The 22,397-nt window shown below is 34.7% G+C and overlaps 1 protein-coding gene across 3 annotated transcripts in view; it reads right to left on the bottom strand.

Annotated features, from left to right (window-relative positions):
- Nucleotides 1-22,397, bottom strand: part of NCAM2 (neural cell adhesion molecule 2) — a 311,641-nt gene that overhangs the window by 31,433 nt on the left and 257,811 nt on the right. For all 3 annotated transcript variants that reach the window (XM_069075045.1, XM_069075047.1, XM_069075048.1), the window contains 2 exons: nucleotides 11,586-11,766; nucleotides 1,197-1,401 (listed from right to left, as the gene is read on the bottom strand). In XM_069075045.1, coding sequence (XP_068931146.1) covers nucleotides 1,197-1,401; nucleotides 11,586-11,766 — 386 coding nt within the window. The remainder of the gene's footprint in view (nucleotides 1-1,196; nucleotides 1,402-11,585; nucleotides 11,767-22,397) is intronic.

The following is a 22,397-nucleotide window of genomic DNA, read 5'->3' as shown; positions in this document are numbered from 1 at the left end:
ACTTTTCACAAAGTATTTCATATTAATTTTATTAATGATTCAATGTCAACATAACAGGGATACTGGTTAACATTTTGATCACAGATTTGAATAAAGGTGTAGATAGCATGGTCATAAAATTTGCAGATTAACCATTCTAACCTCAAAGAATGACAATGATAATGTACTGATGAGAGAATAATGCATGATAATATACTGCATGAGAGAATAAACATATAAAAGATGCTGAAAGCATTGAAATGAATCTAATAAAATGAAATTCAATAGAGACATATAAATTCTTATAGTTGGGCACAAAGAAAATCAACTTTACAAGTACAAGATGAAGGAGGTATGTATGGCTAGCTAGCAGTTTCTCTGAAAAAGTTTGAGTAGAATATTAGCTTAATATGAATCAGCAGTGTCATGTATCAGTCAAAGAAGCTAAAATGAGCTTGGGCTTTGCTGAGATGTATTGCTCCTAAGATTAAGGAGATTATAGTCCCTTTGTAGTTTGACCTTGTCAGACTTCATCTAGAGTACTGTGTTCAGTTCTGGGTGCTACAGTTTAAGAAGGATTGACTGCTGTTCAGTAACTGATAATCTGAACAGTGTCCAGAGGATGGACATCAGGAAGTCAGTCCTTGAGTTTCTGTCATATAAGAATTATCTGAAGCAACTGGAGATATTCATTTGAAGAAGAGAAGAATTAGGGGATACATTATGGTTATCTTAAATATTCGAAAGCCTGCCACGTAGAGAAGGGAACAGATTTGTTCTGTGCAGCCCCAGAAAGAAGAACCTGTATAAAGAGGTTTCCTGATGTTAGGAAGAACTTCCTAACATTTAGAGCCACTCAAAAGTTGAATGGGCTGCACTCAAGAGGTAATGGATTTGCCCTCTTTGGAAATCTTCAAGTACCATCTGGGTATAACTTGTTGAATATAACACAGTGTAAGGTACAGGCTGGACTAGATAGTGATTGAGGTTGGTTCTTAAATTTTGTGATTATATAAGTCTTTGACTCTGTGAAAATGCCATTAATTTATGGACATATAATTATAACAGGGAAGAAGGTAGCATAAGATGTAACAGTCTTACTAGAAAATTTTACAACTCAGTTTATACAAGATTATTTTTGCTTTTATGTGCTCAGGTATTGCTTGAAATAAATAACAGAGATTAAGATGTTTTAAAAATGAATATATGGTACTCACAAATATGCAGCTTTTCCATCTTCTAAATCTTTACTTTTGCTGCTGGCACCACTTTTCTTTCCACATATTCTTCTAGTAATGCACATTAGCAATCCACATTGTCGAATAAAGAAGCAGCTAACATCAGTTACCACAAAAATTAGTAGAAGTGCAGCAACTCCTATGCCAATGACTGCACCAAGTCCAAAGCCATTAAAAAGCGTGTCTTAAAAATAAACAAAGTATGACATTTTAGAAATTTTAATTAGGAAAAAAGGAGAATATGTTTCAATGAAAATTAGACAAAAATTCAGGAAAAAAATTACTTTGAGATTTCAATTTCATGATTATTGGAGAATAAACATTAAATTTCAATGAACATTTTAAGTCAACTCATTAGCAAGGCCGTGGAAAATTCTTTGTAAAATTTCTGTTGGAAAATACTAATTTATTTTTCTAAAAATACATCATTCTCCTTGGTGTGGATAATGCCTTTCTAAATCTGGTATGTCATTAATTATTTTTATCTTAAATATTTGTTTTGATCATTACAATGTCAGATACTGTTAAGAATATCAAGTCAATCAAAAATTTGAATTAAAGTTTTATACAGAATGATTTAACTTTTATTCCTTAAATTTGTCAATATCTGTTTGAAAACTCTGTTTTAAGAAAAAAAAATTTTATTTATTTATTTACTTTTAGTTTGCAACATTCAGTTCCACAATCCCTTATGTTCCAAATTTTCTCCCCCTTCTTTTCCTTCCCTCTCCCCCCGGCCATGGCAGCATGCAATCAAATATAGGTTCTACAAATACCTTCACATTTAACATTAGTCAAGTTGTAAAGAAGAATTATAACCAATGGAATGAACAATGAGAAAGAAGGGACAAAACAAAATAAGACACAAAAGAGAGAGAGCAAGCAGTTTGCTTTGATCTGCATTCAGACTCTAGTTCAAGAAAAAATATTTTAAAAGGAATGTCTCTGCATGTTTTAAAGCTAAGCTCCCTTTTTGCCATATTTTTAGAGTAAATTTTTGTCCACATATCCCTTTAAACTTTTTATATATAACAACAAGTTTATATATAAACTTTTTATATATAACAAAGCTCAGCCCACAGACAATTTGGAAATTGTCTGATAAAGACAATTGACCACTGGTTGTGATTTCTGGATTCAATAAGATATAATACATTAAAGGAAATATTCATAGTTAACCTAGAGAAGAAAAAGGTCAGAGGAACATTATGACTGTTTTGAAATACTTGAAAAACTGTCGTGCAGAAGCTGATTTGTTCTGACTTAGTTCCACAGAGAAGAATGGCACCAGGGATAGGAAAGGGGGCATTCATCAAGTGACAGAGGAAACAGTGTATATCAATCCCTTTAGTGCCACACGGATAACCATGGCACCTTTGGGGTATGAAAACCATTTTTGTGGTAGGAATACTCAGCAGGGAAATAATGTATCATTCTTGTTTGGTGCCTCAGTTTACCTTTCTTTCTTTGTAACATGACCATGATTAGAGGTCTGAATTTTCTCAAAAAAATATTAGTTTTTACAGAGACAATGCATGAGGCAACAGAAATGTTATCAAATATTGTGGCTTATTCTAGTAAGCATCTCATTTTCTCAGTGTTCTGGGACTATTTTCCCACCAAAAGTGAGCTACAATAACAGGAATGTTTTCAGAACATGTGTATACAAACACAAATATCTTGTCCTCTGTGTGTTAAATAGTTATGCTGATATTTTTCCCCTCCAGCACAACTCCTTCCCCATGCATGCACATGCAGGATTCTCAAGATCAGATAAGTGAGGGAAGTGGAGTAAAGGAGAGGAGGGGTCAGGTGTGAGAGAAGGATGGGAGGGAAAGGGAAGGAGTTGAGGGGCAGGAAGACCTCAAACTGCCCACGTTCCCGTTTCCTGACTTTGGGGAATGGAGAACTCCTAGTGCAGCATTCTTTTTTAAAAAATGAATTTATTTTTTTACATTTTAAGTTCTTGTTTCCCTCTCTCCCTCCCCAATCTGCACTAGAGAAGGCCACCATTTGACCATCACCATCAAATTAGGTCTCAGGTATAGCAAAAGTCAAAGTCTATCTTCTTTATCATGGTTCATTTTATTGCTCTTCCTCTCGCTCAGAATCACAGACAAAACTGCAGAGTTGGAAGGAACCTTTGCAGTTCTAACTAACTCTAACTACACCCCCAAAAGAATCTGTTACAATACACTCAAACTGAGTTTGCTTGAAGCCCACCATAGAGGGGGAACTTGCTTCTTCCCAAGGCATCTCATTCCATTTTTGGATAACTCTAATTGTTAGGAAATTTTTCCTGTCTTCCATCTTGATTTTTTCCTTTCACAATTTCTTTGCATTTTTCTTCATTCTTCTCTGTGGAACTAAGGCAGAACAAATCAGCTTCTGCATGACAGTTTTTCAAGTATTTCAAGACAGTCATAATGTTCCTCTGACTTTTTTCTTCTCTAGATTAAATATGAATATTTCCTTTAATGTATTATATCTTATTGAATCCAGACCCTTCAATATTTTAGTTGCCATCTGTAATAGTAATGGAATTTAAAGATCCCCCCTGTATTGGCTTGGTTTTTGGACTGATTGTGTTAAAACTCAGAGTTTGTGAATCCCACTTGTGGGATGGACTTGTTGATGTGAAAAGAGAGTGCTGAACTGGGAGAAGCTGGTGATGTAAATTTAGAGAGACACAAGCAGAGAGAGGCGGAAGAACTTTTTGGAAGCAGATTCTTGGAGGCAGAGAGAGGTGGAGAGGATTGCTGAGGGCCAGTTTGAATTGCCCAGGACTTTTGAGAGCTGCCATCCAGAGCTACCAAGGACTGAGGAGACATGGCTGTTATGCTGGTACTTTGTCTGTCTGTTTTGATGTTGATTTGCCAGATTTGTTCACTGATGAAAGACAGTTCGGTTGTTGCAGAGATTCTGGAACCTGCCTGTTGGTTCAGAGCTCCTGAGACTGTTCTGCAGACAGAGAGTGAATTCTGTCCACTGGTGAAGGCCAGTGCTATTGTTGCAGAGGTCCTGGAACTTGTTGGTTCAGAAGCCCTGAAGAAAGATTTTCTTGTTGTATGTTTACAGAAATCCTGGAAGAGGGTTTTGCTAATGTCTTCAGGGGTTGTAGGACTGTTCTGCAGACAGAGAATGAATTAATGAAGACACTGGCAATGTATCTTGTGGCCTTGCTAAGCTTTGTCTCCCCAGGAACAAAGATTGCTGAGAACTTGCCTCGGGTCAAGATGAAGAAAAGACCTCTCTTTGGGTATTAAATGCTGTCCTTAACCTTATTGTAAATCTGGGATAGATTCAATTGTGATCCAAGGGTGGGGAACTTTTGACTTTTTTGTGCTCTGTGATTGAACAAATGAAAGTACTTTACTTATGATTGGAAACTAATCTCCATTTGAGAAGAGGAGCTTTGTGATTGACTAAATGAATTATAATGTCCAGGGGTGGAGTAGTACTTGGAGATTATTGAATTATACTTGGTGAATGCTGTATTTTGAATTATGTTATTTTGATTTTCTCTGTTCTTAATTTTTCACTGAATAAAATGGAGAGCAGCTATGCTGGTATTTTGAACGTTGGGAAGTTACCTTTGCTTGGCATTACACAATCCTCTGGAAATTCTCCAGCTTAGCAAAGGAGAGGAAATAATAGATTTAAGAACAATTATAGAAATAAAGTCACCAAGACTTGGCAATTGCAATTGGATGCAGAGAACTTTAAGATTCTGTGATTTTTAACTTTTCACTTGAACAAAGTGCAGAATTTTATGAAGAAAGTGAAATCTGAATTTAATTTTAGAAGTTGGGTAAGAGAAATTGGCAAAGAGAAGAGCAGAGAGCATGAAGATGGGGATTGGTTTTGTATGCTATGATGATCGACAGTAAGAAGACTGATCTAAAGGAAGCACAAAAGAGTAGAGGGAAATTAGGTTTGATAGAGGGTAGGATCAAGTTATAAAAGCTTAGTAAAGGAATTTAAACTTGATGTAGTAGACAACACAGCAAGTTTCTTTGTAGCATCTTGAATGAGAAGTCATACTTAAAAAGTGAGTTTTAGGAAGATGTCTGGCAGCCTATTGAAAAAAACAGGAAGCAAATATGTCTTTGGAGACCAAACTGGAAAGAACAGTAACCTGGTCTAAAAATCTAGCTTTTGAGGTTAGCATGGCTATGTTAATAGTCATTCAAGGGTCAATTATGGGCGGAATTGCTAAGGTTTCGCATTGAGACAAAGGAAAAAAGAATCAAATTCACATCAACATATACATTTGTTGTTGTCGTTCAGTCAGTCACATCTGACTCTTTGTGACCCCAGGAACCATAGCAGGCTAATGTAATGCTGTCTATGGGGTTTTCTTGGCAAAGATACTAGAGTGGTTTGCCATTTGCTTCTCTAGTCAGTATATACAGACCACACACAGACCACACAAACACACATAAGTAATGTGCTAGCATGCTTGTGTGTATGTGTGTGTGTGTGTGTGTATAAAATTAAAGCCTACAATCCTTCTCCTAGGCCGTGTGGCCTTGAGACTGCAGGTTCTCTACTCCTGGCCTGGGCATACAGAATCCTTGTCCTTAAGGAACTATCCACAGTCTAGTTGAGGAGACAAGGCATAACCAAAGTTAGTAACAACATAATTGTTTTATGAAAAGCAGAAATGCAAGATGCGGCCTAGGGTAATACAGGATTAATTATCAAATTAAGAAGTACTATGAGTTCAGCTCCACTATGGACTTTGAATAGTTCGTTGAGGAGAGACATGACATAAGGAGAATCAAGATGGAATCATTATGTTGGAAGGGTCTTAAAGGTCTTCTAATTCAACTGCCTTCCTACTTCAGGAATCCTTTCTATAATTTTATTAAGTGATCATCCAGCTTTTTCTTGACCGTGTCATGATAGGGAGCATCATTTTGCAAGGTAGAATCTCCATTTTTTTGACAGCTCAGTTTGTCGGATTTTTTTTCTTCAAATCAATCTGAAATTTGTTTTTCTCTAACTTCTACGCATTTCCCCCCCCTTCACCTCATTTATAGATCCAGTGCTTGGAACTATATAGATTGTTTATGTGACATTGTTCCAAATATCTGAAGACAACTCTTCTATTAGAGTTCTAGCTAATTCTTCTCTTTTCCAGAGTAAACACCAGTAGGTCACTCCACTATTCATCAATAAATTAACTCATTCATTTATTTATTCAACATTTATTAAGGACCCTTGGTATGCTATATACTATGCTCCAAAATAGGGGGAGGGGTCAGGTATACACAGACAATAAATAAAAAGGTATCTGCCTCTAGGAAACTCATATTCCACTAAGAGGAAACAGCACATATGGAAAACCAAATTTAAAAAACAGCATGGTATGTAAATTAACTGTGACAAAGGAAAACAAATTTATAAACATACTAGAAACTTAATAACTTCTATCTCTCTAAAAATATTTAATGTCGTATTTAATATCCTATTTTTGCTATAATCACCTCTTTTTACATGATTTGGCATTGAGCTCACAAGATTTTTAAAAATATTTTTCTTCTTTATTTTACTCATTCATTTCATTTTTTATAAACATTTTTATTTAAAGTTTTGAGTTCCAAATTCTATCACTCCCTTTCTTCCTCCCCTGCTTCCTCCCTGAGATGGTAAAAAATCAGATATAAGTTATACATGTATATATATTATATATATATATACACATAATTTATAATTATGTAAAATATTTCCATATTAGTCATTTTCACAAGTTTCTGATATACTGTTTAATCACAGGATCATAGATCTAAAGTTATAAGGGACCTCAGAAGTCATCTAGTTTAAGCTCTATTTTTTTTTTACCAAATGAAAAACTTAAACACAAGGAGGTTGAACAAGTCAAACTGTAGGCAATCGAAATGGGATTTGAATACAGGTCTTGACTTCAAAGTCTCTTTTCCGTTTTACCAAGCTTGGATATTATACCATCTGAAAAATAACACTTTAATCATGCTAGCTCTCATGTATCTTTGACTAACAATCGATTTTCCCAACTCTGACCTTGATCCCAGTGGTTTTCAGTGGATTTAAGTCAGGTGACTTCCCAGTCTATTGAAGCATATTAATTCTTATCTCTCTAATATCTAATATCTAATAAATTATTAAATTTCCTGACAAATGACAAGTTGTACTTCAGTATTTCATTTCCATTTTGGATTTCTCTGTGTAATTCTGGAATAATTCTGCTTTTCAAGATATTTCTCACCATTCATCATTCCCTTAAAAGGGGGTAAGCTTTCCAGGCCCCCTGGAAGCAAAAATATCCCAAGTATTTTATTTTTTTTTTTACAATCTTAAAAAGATTTTTAGATCTTCTAGGCTCACCTTGATTTTCCCTAACAATGATTTCAGTAAAGCTATGAGTGAAAAAGCCAGTTTCATTAATAAAAATAACTTTTTGCCATTTTTCATTACTTTAGTCTTTATATTGTCTTAAATCACAACAAACAGTTTTCCTTCAAAGCAAGGGTTAGCAAATTTTTTTCCAACTGTTGCTTTTAGTTTTGGACCACACTTAAATTTGTGCTTTGATGCAACTGATACTGTTTCCTTGTGGGCTTGAATGATGCTTAAATCACTCGACTCTCCCACACCTGTATCTGCTACAATATTTTTAAGTCATTGAGTTATGTTTTTTAAGAGCCTTGCTTGTTTCCCTTATTCATTCTTAAAAATTACAAAATTAAATTAAATTACAATTTAAAACAATAAGAGAACAATAAAGCACGTTTATATAACATGAAGTCAATCATTCATTTACAGAGACATAGCTAAAGATTGTAAAGACATAGCTAAAAACTAGCTTACTCTAGATTCATCTGGCCAAGGTCAGGGAGTCATAAACTACACTCCTTTCGGTAAGATGGAAGATCACCAACACATAACCACCTGTCCTTTCACAACACCCTTCATTTCCCTAGGTCAACTGCCAATGTATATAGAAAGGCTGTTGATTTTCTGTAGCCTGAAAACTGACTGAAGCAATTTGTTTCTTTGCTGATCCTCTAGGATTTTAAAAGTAAAACTATCTTATAAACTAAGAGGGACAGTATTATCTTCTCCTGGTCTTTCTTAACACCTTTCATTTTTTGGCTATTATCTTATGACTATTGCTAGCATTTTTAGAATTATGCCAGATAGCAGTAGGGATAAGGGGGAATCCTTAGATTCAAGTGTTTTTCCATTGCATATAATGTTAGCTTTCAATTTTAGACAGATGTTTTAAATTATACACATAAAGAGACACATATACCCACATATATCAATTAAATGAGAGGGTTTTTTTTACATGAGCATAATCACTATACTGTAGCACTATCCCTCCACCCCTTCTTGTTTTCTCATATCCATTCAAATCATGATCAAACTTTATCTTTTGTTACATTCACTTATAATTTAATTTGTGTTTTTTTCCTTTATATTGCTATGATCACTGTGTATATTATTTTCTAGCCTCTCCTGTCTTCTTTCTGTATCAGTTTCATGTAGATCTTTCCATGTTTCTCTGTACATACATAATTTTTTATAGATAGTAATATTTAAATTAATGTAAATTAATAAATTTAGCCATTCCACATTAGAAGAGAATCTACTTTGTTTCCAATTTTTTGCTACCACATAGAAGTATTGCTATAAATATATGAGTATTTTCTTTTGATTGATAGTTTGGACAAAAAGCCAGGTCTGGAGTCTGGTTCAAAATGTATGGACATATTGATCACTTCTTTATATATATATATATATATATATATATTTAAGTTGTTTATATATTGTATATACCAAACCCTAACCAGAGAAATTTGGAACAAAGATTTTTTCCCATTTAACCATTTTCCTTCTTATCCTAGGTATATTAATTTTGTCTATGCAGAAGCCTTTCAGTTTCATGTAATCAGTGTTAACTATTTTATCTTTTGAAGTTGCATCTTTCTCTTGTTTGGCTAGGAATATGTTTTACCTATAGCAGGGAAAGGTATATGATCTGATTCTCTTCTGAATTTAAAGATGATTTTTTAATATTGAGATCACATATCCATTTAGAATATGTAGTAAGATATAGTGCAAGGTGATGATCCAAGCCTAATTTCTGCCACACTGCTCAACAATTTTCCCAGCAGTATCTACTAAAAAAAGAATTTATTTTGTAAGTAATTTATGTTTTCTACTTTATCAAACTCTGGGTTATTGAATTCCATTATTTATGATTCTCCCTTGTCTAATCTGTTTCAGTGATATATCTTTCTATTTTAAAACCAATGCCATATAGTTTTGATGACTGCTGCTTTTTAATATAGTTTGATGTCTAGAGTGCTATTCCCCCCTTATCTTCATTTCTTTTCTTCATTTCCCTTGATAGTCTAGATCTTCTGTTTGTCCAAATGAATTTTGTTATATTTTTTTTTATCAAGTTCTAATAAGTATTCCCTTGGTATGTCAATTGGTGTATCATTAAAAGTATAAATTAATTTTGGAAGCATTTTCATTTTTATCATTTTGGCACAGCCTCAACAAGAACATTGATTATTACTCCTACTATTTAAATTGTTTTTGATATCTTTAAGGATCATTTGTTATTGAATCTATACAAGTCTTTTGTATATTTTGGTAGGTCTCTGCCAAGATATTTTATACATTTTGTAGTTATTTGGAATGAGATTTTCATTTCTGCTAGGCTTCTTGGATTTTGTTATTATCATATAAAATGCTGTTGATTTTGTAGCCTTCAACTATGCTGAAGCTATTGACTATCTCAATTAGTATTTTTAATGATTCCCTAGGATTTTCCAAGTATAACATCATATCATTAACAAACAGGGATAGTTTTGTCTCCTCTTTACTTATCTCTATGCCTTTAATTTCTTTTTCTTGTCTTATTGCTGTTTCTAAGCATTCCTAGAACTTTATCAAATAATAGTGGGGATTGTGAGCATCCTTGCTTCACTTCTGAATTTACTGTAAAAGGTTCTGGTGCATTCTCATTGCATATGATGTTTGCTTTTGGTTTTAGATAGATGCTTGCTTTGATATATTTTTTTAAAAGGTCCTTTTGTACCTCTACTTTGTAACATAAAAGAGTACTGTACTTTGTCAAAAGCTTTTTTTCTGTAACAATTGGTTTAATCATGTGGTTTTGGATGTTTCAGTTTTTAATATGACTATGTTGATTGTTTTCCTAATGTTGAGCCATCTTTGTATCCCTTGTTTAAATTTTACTTGGTATTTAAGTAACACAAAATTGTCAGGCAAAAGTCAGTGTCTATTATGTCTATTATGAGTTATAGTTATGGTGGTTTTTTTTGCTTTTTGGAAGGGGGAAGGCAGGGCAGTTGGAGTTAAGTGACTTGCCCAAGGTCACATGGCTAGTAAGTATTAAGTTTCTGAGGCCAGATTTGGACTCAGGTCCTCCTAGGACTCCAGTGCCAGTGCTCTATTCACTGCATCAGTCACCTAGCCGCCCCTAGTTAGAGTTTTTATTATGCGTTTTCTTTGAAAGATTATTAACAAAGGGCATCCAAGTTAGGGCCATCTTGAAATTAATATCCAGGACATAGAATGGATAGTAGAAAACAGGGCTAATTGCAAAATTCATATTTTCAGATTTAGAAGATTGTCCCAAACATATTACTCTTCCCTTTTCTTTTCCAACAAGAGAGTCTTTATTAGGAATTGTAAAATATCAGTGTTTACTTAAAGAGTTAATACAAACTGAAGATGCAATTTAGGTTTAGCAATTTCCACCCAACTGAGTTTTAAGGCCAATAGCACTGGTAGGTCATGAAATTGTATTTCATGATGTGTACTGAGGGATATGACTGCATATTAAAAACATAATTGTATTCCCCAAGAAAAACAAATAAGTTATAATTTCAGCACATAAGCACAACTTTAAGACAGAAGTCATTTAAGTGATTTGACTAAGCTCTCCTTTAATTTCATACATGCTATATAATAAACTTTGTTGCTGTCCTAGTGCAATGGAAGAAGTTAGAAAACACCACTTTACAGGGCGGCCAGGTAGCACAGCAAGTAAGAGCACCGGCTCCAGTGTTGGGATGACCTGGGGATCAAATCCGGGCTCAGACACTTAGCACCCACCCAGAAACACCTGGCCGTGTAACCTTGAGCAAGTTACTTAACCCTGATTGCTTAAAAAAAAGACCACTTTAGAGATAATGAGAAGAATATATCATAGAATGATTGATAGAAAACATACAATTAAATATTTTTATAATTAAGAATCAACTAAATGCAATCAAAAGGCATGTGACCCCAATATATCATCTATGTTTCTAGCTTTAATAATTGAAAGATAGATATGCTTACCTTTAATTATATTGGGTTTTGGTGGCATGCTGAACTCATATACTGTTGGTTCAGAGTATCCAAGTCTATTCGCAGCTGTAATTTGTACTTCATAACCCATGGTCCACTGTAAATGTTCCAAAACTATGTGATCTTTATTTCCCTGAACTTTTTTCTCAAGCCACTGGTCTTCCTTATCTTTCTGTCAAAATGAGGAAAAAATGCACTTTGAACATTCAATAATGAATAACTTTTTTCTAATAGTATTTTTTAGGGCACATTTTAAAAATTATTTTATGAAGATTATTTTCTGCTTTATAAAAGAAAAGGGAGGTGTCTCTTTTTCATAGAATATCTGTTTGTAGGTGCCTCTTTTTCAATATTTTCCCAAGAGAAGTAAATTTAATCTTTATATATGAAGGTAATGCATGTGTGATAAAGGTCTTTGATATAGTGATATGTTTATAGTAAGACTTGTTGTTCAGTTAGTCATGTCTGACTCTTCTTGACCCTGTGGAACATAATGTCTAATGGTTTATTTTTTTGGCAGACAGTGTAGTAGTAAGGCTAGAGTATATTAATACCTTTTTCTAGACAGAGCCAATGCTCATACATATAATTATCACTGTTTCTTGGCTAATCTTTAGAACTATTTTCCAAGCCAAAGCATATTTATTTTCAATTAAAACTTTTATTTTTCATATTTTATTTTGTAAATCATTAGATCTTCATATAAATTTTACCCCAGTTTTATTTGGCTTTTTATGTAAGAATGCCACACTTTATATATTTCAGCCTCTCTTCCCTGGGGGGCAAGTATTGAAACATGGTGCTATGTTTTTCAGCAGTACAATGTCTGGAGAACCCTCTCCTTACATTCCAAAATAACTCCCAATGATGACATCATGATGATGTTTGACCTGGTGGTCCAGCTTTCTTGGCCAGATCTAAACTAGGCCAATCCAGGCTTGAGGACAAAATGCAACAAAGGGAATTCAAGGATCACAAACACAGTAAAAATCACCTTTACTAATAGTAGATTAAAAGAAATAATTTAAAAAGAAAACACAATAAAAATAAATCACTATTCCCCTCTGCTTCTAGAATGAGCATAGCAGACTGTTAACTCATATTAGGAAAATATTCCCTACAGGGCAGCAACTCAGGTGGAGCTACTTGACAGTCCGCCAAGGGAGGCTCCTTTTAAACCTTCCTATAACCTAAGAACCTCTAGCCCAACACCATTGCTTGTGTGGAACTGTCAAGAAGGGGGTGGGTGGGAAGAAGCTTTGGCCATGTGTATGATGGTAGTGGGGAATGGAGAAGGGGTGTGTGTGTGTGTGTGTGTGTGTGTGTGTGCCTAGCACAAAATAAGCACAGCTAACTTTTAGGTAGCATGGATTTTAATGTGTAAGTTTTGACTAGAAGGTATGTCTTATGCTAGTGCAGAGGAGCTTTCTCATAAATATGTATATATCTGTGTGTGCATATATATATATTATAGCTTTTTAAGTTTTTGAAATATGTTACTGGTCCTTAAATCAATTTTAAGATTTATGAGAAATTATGTAGTTTTTATTTAGCTCTTTCTTTGAATAAATCGCAATATTTCTTGAGGCATTTTCAGCATTTGGGATTTATCATATAAAGTATGTGAAATTTATTTTTCTATTAATTTTAAATTAGTTGGAGCAAAGGTATAAGGTATGTATACATATGTGTGTTTGCATATACATCTATATCAGCTGGGCACAAAGATCATGATTGTGATGAGATAGCACTATTTCTTCTGAGTAATTTTTCATTTCATAACATCTTTAAATTGTCCACTCATAGTATGAAAGGTTTTCACACACCAAGGCCTTCATAGATGTTTTAAAAGGTTTAGCCAAATGTGAATTCAGCAACACTTGCATTTAAGTCTTTACTTTCAATCTAAAAGGGCTTAAATACTCAAAATTATGCCGCTCATATGCAGCATCCTTTGGAGGCAGGTCTACAAGCAGAACAAGTCTCCAAAGACTGACCAGCATATGGACTCCTGGGAGGCAACATAATGTAGGACAGTGGTTCTCAAAGTGTGGTCTAGTGTAGGGGGAGATGTCGAGGGTTAGCTCTGAGGGGTCTGCCATGGATGGGTGTGAATCCAGGCCAAGGACCCCCTTGAGCCTGTTTCCACTCACCTGGGCTCAGTATCTCAGGATGTTGACTCACCACCCCTTGTTACTATCCCCAATCCCCCATGCAAGAGAGGCTTGGAACATTCTAACTGTCCCTGAAACCCTGGCCGCTTCAGTGATATAGATAAAGAAGTGATGCATGAGATAAGAAAGCAGGCAAGTGTCCCAAGGGAATGGCTTCCTAAAGGTTGCAAGCAAGGCACCTCACGTAGCAAACAATGTGAAGGTTCCCATGAGAGAGTATGATGTAAGTGCTTTAGCTATAGTATATAAACCTGAACCCTCGGATGCTTATTTGAGATTTGCTTGGCATGCAATAAACGTATGAACACAATCTCCGCCTGGCTGACGGACTCATTATTCAAGCTCCCATGTTTTGGTTGGTTCTGGGAGTGCAGGTAACAGTCTGGTGTCTTCTGAGAATCCCCCGAGATCCTTTCATGAGGTCCACAATGTTAAAATTATTTTCATAATAATATTAAGATGCTTTGATTTGTGATAAGGCAAATTTTGATAGATATAACTAACATAAACAGAAGTTCTTTGAGGGAGTCCTCAATTGAGTGCAAAGCCAGGCTTAGATAATTTTATCAGCTTATATTACTTTACTCTTAAAACTTAAATTTATTTTACCTCCTTTCTTTTTAATGTTTTTCTTGGCTTAATATAACATAACGATTCTATCATGGATCAGATCATGGTCTATCTGGTTTCTGGCATTGGCAATTAAAGTGGATTTGAAAGTATGTTGCTATTTATGATATCTCATAAAAAAGTTGGAGATCTATCTTTTTAGACTCAATAGTTTCACAGAATTTTAGAACCCTGAGATATTTAACCTACACTTTTTATTTTCTGATCAGGAAACTGAGTCCCCAGTAGGTGAATTGAAATGCCCAAGGTGTTAGAGTAAGTTAATGGCAAAGCCAAGACTCAAAAATTTGTTCTTTTGATACCTAGCCTAGTGTTCTTTATAGCCAAATAGTTGAGTTTCTTTAAAAAATTTCCCCCCTCTTTTGCTCTGTTCCTATCATCTGGACTTGATGACCTCTAAGGTGCTTTCTAGATCTAAATGAGGAAACCAAGGCCCTGAGAGGTCAGTTGGACCCTGAGAGGTCAGTTGACTCATCCAATGTCACTCAGAAATACACAAACTCAGGAAATCTCAGTAGAAGCATCTGGAATACTTGGCTAGTAACCAGAAAGATGCATCAGAACAAATAGAAGAGCTAGTTACTCACATCAGCATTTGATTATGTTGTTTCATTGATGAAATACAGGTAATATGTATTGTATGCCATTTGTTTTAATTTTATTTTATTCTCAATTTATGGAATAAAACAAATATTTCCATAACAGTATAATAAAGAAGATGATTGCATATGAAACTTCAAATCTATTATGTACAACTTTATGTTCTTTTAAAAATATAATAAAGCTATGATATAAATTTCTTTTTTTCCTTTTTTTGGTAATATATTTATTATGTTTCACTATACCATGCATTATTGCCACTGAACTATGTTTCTTTCCTGTGAATGTGGTGTTGGTATGTAAGTGCTAGTACACGATATTTGCCATATATTGCTCATATGTTTTTATCTAACATGTAGCTTTTTCTTTTTTCCTAATTATGTATTAAGACAATTTTAAACAATTTATATTTAAGAAATAAGGCCTTTATCAGAGATAATTGCTGTAAATTTTTTTTTTTTTGCTTTTTTTGGAAGGCAGTTGGGGTTAAGTGACTTGCCCAAAGTCACATGGTTAGTGTGTGTCAAGTGTCTGAGGCTGGATTTGAATTCAGGTCCTCCTGACTCCAGGTCTGGTGCTCTATTCACTGCACCACTTAGCCGCCCCTGTAAATTTTTTTTTCACAGTTATGAATACTGTGTATTTACTTCCATCCTATTTTCTCCATTTATCCTTCTCTCTCTCTTTTCACTTTCCATCTTCAAAGTGTTTTGCTTCTGACTACCCTCCCTTTTATCACCTCTCCTTTCCTCTTATCTCCTTCCCTTCTTACTTTCCTTTAGGTTGAGAGATTTCCATATTCAAACTAGTTTATATGTTATTCTCTCTTTGAGTCAATTCTGATGAGAATAAGGTTCAAGAACTGCCTTCCATGCCCCTCCTTCATTTCCCCCTCCACTATAAAAGCTCTTTTGTGCTTCTTTTATGTGAGATAATTTACCCTATTCTATTTCTCCCTTCTCCCACTGTATCTCTGAACACATTTTGTATGATTTCCCAGCAGAGCTCTATCACCTATATGTAGAAATTAATAAAAGATCTGGGTAATGTATAGCAACTTGTTTCTGTTAGAACTTTTCTGAGCTGAGGCCATGCTAAACAATGCTAACTTCCTTTAGCTTATTTATTAACCAAGACACATACTCATTATGATTTTCTCAATCTTCTCCATTTTCTTCAATTCCAAAGAAAAAGTAAACAGACACATGACTCTCTCCTAAACTTTAGGATGTGTAGGGGAATCATTCTTGGTAATATTGTATGTATGTACTAGAAATTCCATTTGCTGACTTCACTAAAAGATTTTTGTTTTCAGGCCTCAGGATCCCTAAGCACATTTAGCAAGGTGTAGTTGGGACATTCACATTCCGTGTCTCCCTGAGAGTGCTGAGGTATATTTTTAGATTGATTCCTACCAAAGTCAATATCTGTGAGTCAGTCAGTAAACATTTATAAAGTGCCCACTACCTGCCAGGCACTGTGTTAAGTGCTAGGTATATAAAAAAGGTCTTAAGATAGTTACTGCTCTCAAGGAGCTCACAATCTAATGAGTAAACGACAGTCCTTGACCTCAAGGAGTTTCTAACATCTCCCTAAAACTGCACTTTGCTTACAAAGCCTCTACCTTGGTCAGAATGAATTCAGGCTGCAAAGTCAAATAATTACTTTTTTCCATATCACCTTAGGAACTGTAGTAGCTACCTGGTTCCTTGTTGAAACCTCAGTATACTGGGGGAAATGGTCTGTCACCAGTATGACATGACTTATGTTTTTACAGTTTCCTTCCAGAGAAAAAAGTCAATGCATATAAGGTCCAATGGTTTGATGGTGTATATACTCTCCAAGTATGTGGTATAAGTTCATCTTATAGACATTGCAAATGAAAACTTTACAAAACTAAGAGGAGAAATAGTGGTATTGACAAAGATCTTTTGAATACATTTAGCACAGACCATATTATTCTGGTGCCATTTTGAGGCAAAAAAAAATATTCCTTTCTCTCTCTTAACTAAAATGTTCCAAGTCATCATACTATAGCCCCCCAAATGTATGGGAAAGCATTAACTGCTTCTTTGTATCATGTGTGGGGTCCTTTAGAATCTGGTAGAGCATTTCACTGCCCAGCTTCAGCTCCAACTTTCACCATTGTCTTAACAGTTAATTCCTCTTCAAAGAATGAAACCTGGACTCCCAAGGGTCAGCACCTCACTTTGCTACTGGTACTATTTCTTGTATCCCTTCAGCATATATTTGTTCTTGCTGCTAGTCACGCAAAAACAACTGAGGCAAAAGGGAATGACATGATGAAAAAATAAATTCATATATACTGGTGGGTGGAAGTCCCTTATTTACAGCTATACTTCCATTTGATTGTAAATTAGCTCCCTTTGGCCCAGCAACATTTCTCTGAAAGTTGTTACATAAATAATGTTCAACATTCACACTGCTCCACCTCTGCAAAGAAAGAGGAGCTGAAATTTCTTATCTTTTTTTCAGTGTCTCTTATGATTGTTACAATATCATAATATTCAGTTTTGTCTGTTGTTCTTATTGTTTCCATGAACATTGTTGCAGTCATTTCGTATTTATATATGTATATATATATATATATATATATATGTAGGCTCTGTTATTTCACTTTTTATTAGTTAATTTAAATCTTCTCATACTTCAGTTTTCTTCATTTATTGAGCATTTTATGTGAGCACAGTTATTATTTTTCTCTATTTTACTCAGGTGACAGTTTGTTTAAAAATTCCCCAATTAAATGGTATCTACTTTGTTTTTTTCAATTCACTGATACTACAAAAAGTGTTATAAATATCTGGTTTTATATGGGACCTTTTTATTTTTCACTTCCTTGGGATTTTTGTCTAATACTGGACTCTCTGGGTCAAGGGTATGGCAAATTTTAGTCATTTATTTCCAAATTACTTTCTAGATTGGTTGAACCAATTCACAACCCCATCATCAATGTATTAGTGTGTTTATTTTTCCATAGTCATTCCAATGTTTTGTAAATTTAGTGTGTGTGTATGTGAAAACCTAAGATCTGTTTTATTTGCATTTCTTATTTTTCTTTACTCGGAGCAATCTTTTAGATTTAAAATGATTAAGTACTAATGAATACATTATTTTAAAATTATAGGTAAATATTTAAATTACAAACTGTCAAATAAAATACTACACTACAGCAGGTAGCTGGCTCATCTTTCTGAATTTAAATCTCACCTCACAGTTACTAGCTGAGTGACCCTCGTCAAGACACTTAACCCTGTTTGCCTCAGTTCCTCATCTGTGAAATGATCTGGAGAAGGAAATGGCAAACCATAAAACAAATAAGAAAGAAGTTAAGGAGATGAACAGAGGAAATGGCAAGACACTTTGTCAAGAAAACTCCAAATGGGGTCACAAAGAGTCATATATGACTGAAATGACTGAACCACAATAATGACATTATTGTCTCCCTTAATCTGCTCTCTCTCTTATCACCACACTCTTTTCATATCCTTGCCCTCTTACTTCCCCCTTTGGTAAGATAGATTTTAATGCCCAACTAAGTGTGTGTGTATATTCTTACCTCTTTAAACCAGTTAAGATGACAGTGAGGTTTGAGGGTTGCCCCTCCCATTTTATTTTCCACTGTAAAAACTCTTTTTTGTGCCCTTCTTTTACATGAGATAGTTTCTCCCATTCTTCTCCCTTTCCTCTTCTCCTAATACATCCCTCTTTCTCACCCTTCCATTGTTTTCAAGATCATCTCAACATAACTCATACCTGTGCCTTCTATGTAGAATCCTTTTAACTGCTCTCATATTGATAAAATCCTTAGGAGTTACAAGTATCATATTCCTATATAGGAATGTAAACAGCTTAACCTTTATGAGGCCCTTATGATTTCTTTGTCACATTTATCTTTCGATCACTCTCTTGAGTCTTGTATTTGAAAGCATTTTCTAATTATCTCTGGTCCTTTCATCAGGAATGCTTGAAAGTCTTTGATTTCATTAAATGTCCATTTCTCCCTCCCTCCCCTGAAGATTTATATTCAATTTTGCTGTGTTGGTTATTGGTTATTCTTGTTTGTAATCCTTTGTCTCCCAGAATATCATATTCTAAACCCTCTGTTTCTTTAACGTGATAGGTGCTAAATCTTGTATGATCTTGACTATGAACCTATGGTATTTTAATATTTTCTTTTTGGCTGTTTGTAGTTTCTTTTCTTTGACCAGGAAGCACTGGAATTTGCCTAGAATATTCTCAGGAATTTTCATTTTGGGATCTCTTTCAAGAGGTGATCAGTATATTCTTTCAATTTTTATTTTACCCTTTGGTTCTAAGATGCTAGGGAAGTTTTCCTTGCTAATTTCTTGAAATATGATGTCTAGGCTTTTTTTTATTATGGCTTTCAGATAGTCCAATAATTTTTAAAAGATCTCTCCTGTATCTATTTCTCTGGTCAGTTGTTTTTCCAAAAAGATATTTCACATTTTCTTCTATTTCTTCATTCTTTTGATTTTGTTTTATTGTTTCTTGTCTTATGCTGTGATTAGCTTTCACTTGACCAATTCTAATTTTTAAGGAGTTATTTTCTTCAGTGAGCTTTTGTACCTTTTCCATTTGGCCAGTTTTGCTTTTTAAGGAATTCTATTCTTTAGTGAGGTTTTGTACTTCTTTCACCATTAGGTCAATTTTTTTTTAAAGGTGTTATTCAGTATCTTTTTGTGCTTCTTTTACCAAGTGGTTAATTATTTTTTCATACTTCTCTTGAATTTTGCTTTAATGTCTCTTCTCGGTTTTTCCTGGACCACTCTTAATTTTGAAGCTCTTCCAGGAATTTTTATTGGGCTTGAATTTTACAATTTTATTCATGTTTTTTCTTTGAAGGTTTGCTTGTTTGACATTCTTCTGCGCTGTGTTCCGATCTTCCCTGTCACTACAGTGGCTTTTTATGATCAGGTTGTTTTGTTGTTTGCTCATTTTCTCACCCCATTTCTTGACTTTAAATGTTGTGTTAAAATTGGACTCTGCTCCACTTGGGGTGGGGAGTTTTACACTGTCTCAAGTTTCAGTACTATCTGTGCTGCTTTTTTTCAGAGTTAGTTCTCGGGGTATGGAAGTTTTTGGTGATTCCAAGGTGATGCAACCTGGGGATAAGTGTGGTTACTGTTCTCCTAGTCTGCACCCTGGTCCTTCCCCAAGAGGACCTCTGCTCCCTTACAATTGCAAGCACTCCTCTTTGCCTTAGAACTGAGATCTGAAGTGGGTATGGACAATGGAATTCCCAAATAGTGCCTAGTTCTGCACCCAGTGCCAGCATGGTAGTCATCTGTAATCTCATTCTGACCATCTGTCTGATGCCGTTATTGTCTCTGGGCTAAGAGCTCCTGAAGCTGCTGCTGCTGTTATGTGCACTGTGGGCTAACCCTCACCCAAGTGTCACAGACTTCTACTTCTGACCTCCTAAGTTGTCTCAGGCTGGCAAAATATCTCACCCTGACTTTTTATTGGCTCTGATACTCCAGAATTTGATTTGAGACATTATCTTAAAGTTGTCTGGAGGGGAATGTTGAGAAAGCTTAGCTGTAAAGCTTCTTCTATTCCTTTATCTTAGCTCAGCCTCTTTGTTCTTTTTCATAAGAAACTGTTAATCTTCCCATAACTACTTTAGGTTGATGAGCCCTGTGATTTGTTAACATCGTATGAGTTTTGTTTGGACACATCTTAGCTTGTTGTTCAATTTAACCATGCCAACCATATACTTAAGGTAGGTGTTTATTGTTATAAAATGTTCTTTGTGTTCAGCTTAGAACTCAAAATGTTATTCAGTGTTTTATACTCATATTTAACGTCCTTCCTGAAAGCCTTATGTGGCTTCCCTGGTGAATATAAAAGTATTTCCTTCACCCACTGGTTCAGTTTGATTTTCAGAGTTAAGCATTAAGTCTTTGATATCTATTTTTCCTTCTTGTACATCACATCTCCAGAGACTTTTGTCCATTGCCAACGCAGGATTTTGTTGTGAATTGGTTCAACCAATCACTTCATGGCACATATTTGCTACAACTGTTTTTTTTTTTTAATGGGGTGAGGCAGAAGCAGAAGGGAGAGAAAATAAGGCACATGAAATTCCCTCTGTGTACAACCTGGGTTGGAATTTCTTTGCTTATTATTTTTCCACTTCTTTCACTTCCTCAGGATATGAATGATGATTTGGATTTTTTGGGGGGGTTATAATTTTCATCATAAATTTTTGTTTGAATTTTAAAATTCATTAATTTGTCTTTTCATAATGCTTAATAGCATTGAGAGAAATGGTCCTGGCATAATTTATGACCCTACTCTTAGTCTTGCATAGGTATGGATAAAATTATGCCTTTGTGTAATTTAATAAATTACTGGGAATGCAAGGTCATCTCCGTTAGGGTCACTTGAAAAAGCAACTTTGGGACAGCTACATGAAGAAACATGATTACAGGAGTGATATGTTTTTCATACTGTTCTCACATGGTTTTGATATCTTACACAAGGATTCTATATTTGGGAAATTTTCATTCAAATGAGTATTGTTATAGTGATATCCATAAAAATGTTCTTAATTCCTTGTGAATCAACATTATGTCAGCAATTTGGGCGAGTTTTATTTTTTTTTAATGTGATAATGCTCATACTTTGAGGTCTGTATTTCTAATATGGGCAGCTGGGTGGCACAATGGATAAAGTGCTAGGCCCAGAGTCAGGAGGACCTGAGTTCCAATCTAGTCTCAGACACTTATTGACTGTGTGATCCTTGACTTAACTCTGTTTGCCTCAGTTTCTTTTTTTAAAAAATTATTTTATTTAAAAAAAGCATTTCTATAACAGTATAATGAAAAGAAATGAAATTGCAAATCTGCTATGTACAACTTGCTACTCCCTTTAAATAGATAAAATTTCCATTGAAATATATAAACATTCCTTTTAAATATATATTATCAGGCAAATTTTTTCCCTTCCCTCCCATGCCCTAGAGAGGGCTAACATTAGATACAAATATGCATATATATGTAAAATCATCCTATACATACATCTACTTATTGGTTCTTTCTCTGGATGCAGATAGCATCATCCTTCATATGTCCTTTTTAGTTAATTTGTGTTATAATAGTCAAAATGACTTATTTGCTCAAAGCTGTTCTTAAAACAACACTGCTGTTACTACATACAATGTTCTCTTGGTTCTGCTCATTTTGCTCTTTGTTATTTTGTGCAAGTCTTTCCATGTTTTTCTAGGATCACTGAGGTCATCATTTTTTATAGTACAGTAGTATTTCATTACAATCATACACCACAATGTGTTCAGCCATTTCCCAACTACATGGGCACCCCTGCAATTTCCAGTTATTTGCCACCATGAAGT

Source organism: Petaurus breviceps, unplaced genomic scaffold (genome assembly GCF_028583685.1).
Source record: "Petaurus breviceps papuanus isolate PSGF00001 unplaced genomic scaffold, PetGlider_PUasm1.0 90897, whole genome shotgun sequence".
Lineage (NCBI taxonomy): Eukaryota > Metazoa > Chordata > Mammalia > Diprotodontia > Petauridae > Petaurus > Petaurus breviceps.
Note: the sequence above shows the minus strand (reverse complement) of the source record. Positions and strands in the feature narration are given on the sequence as shown.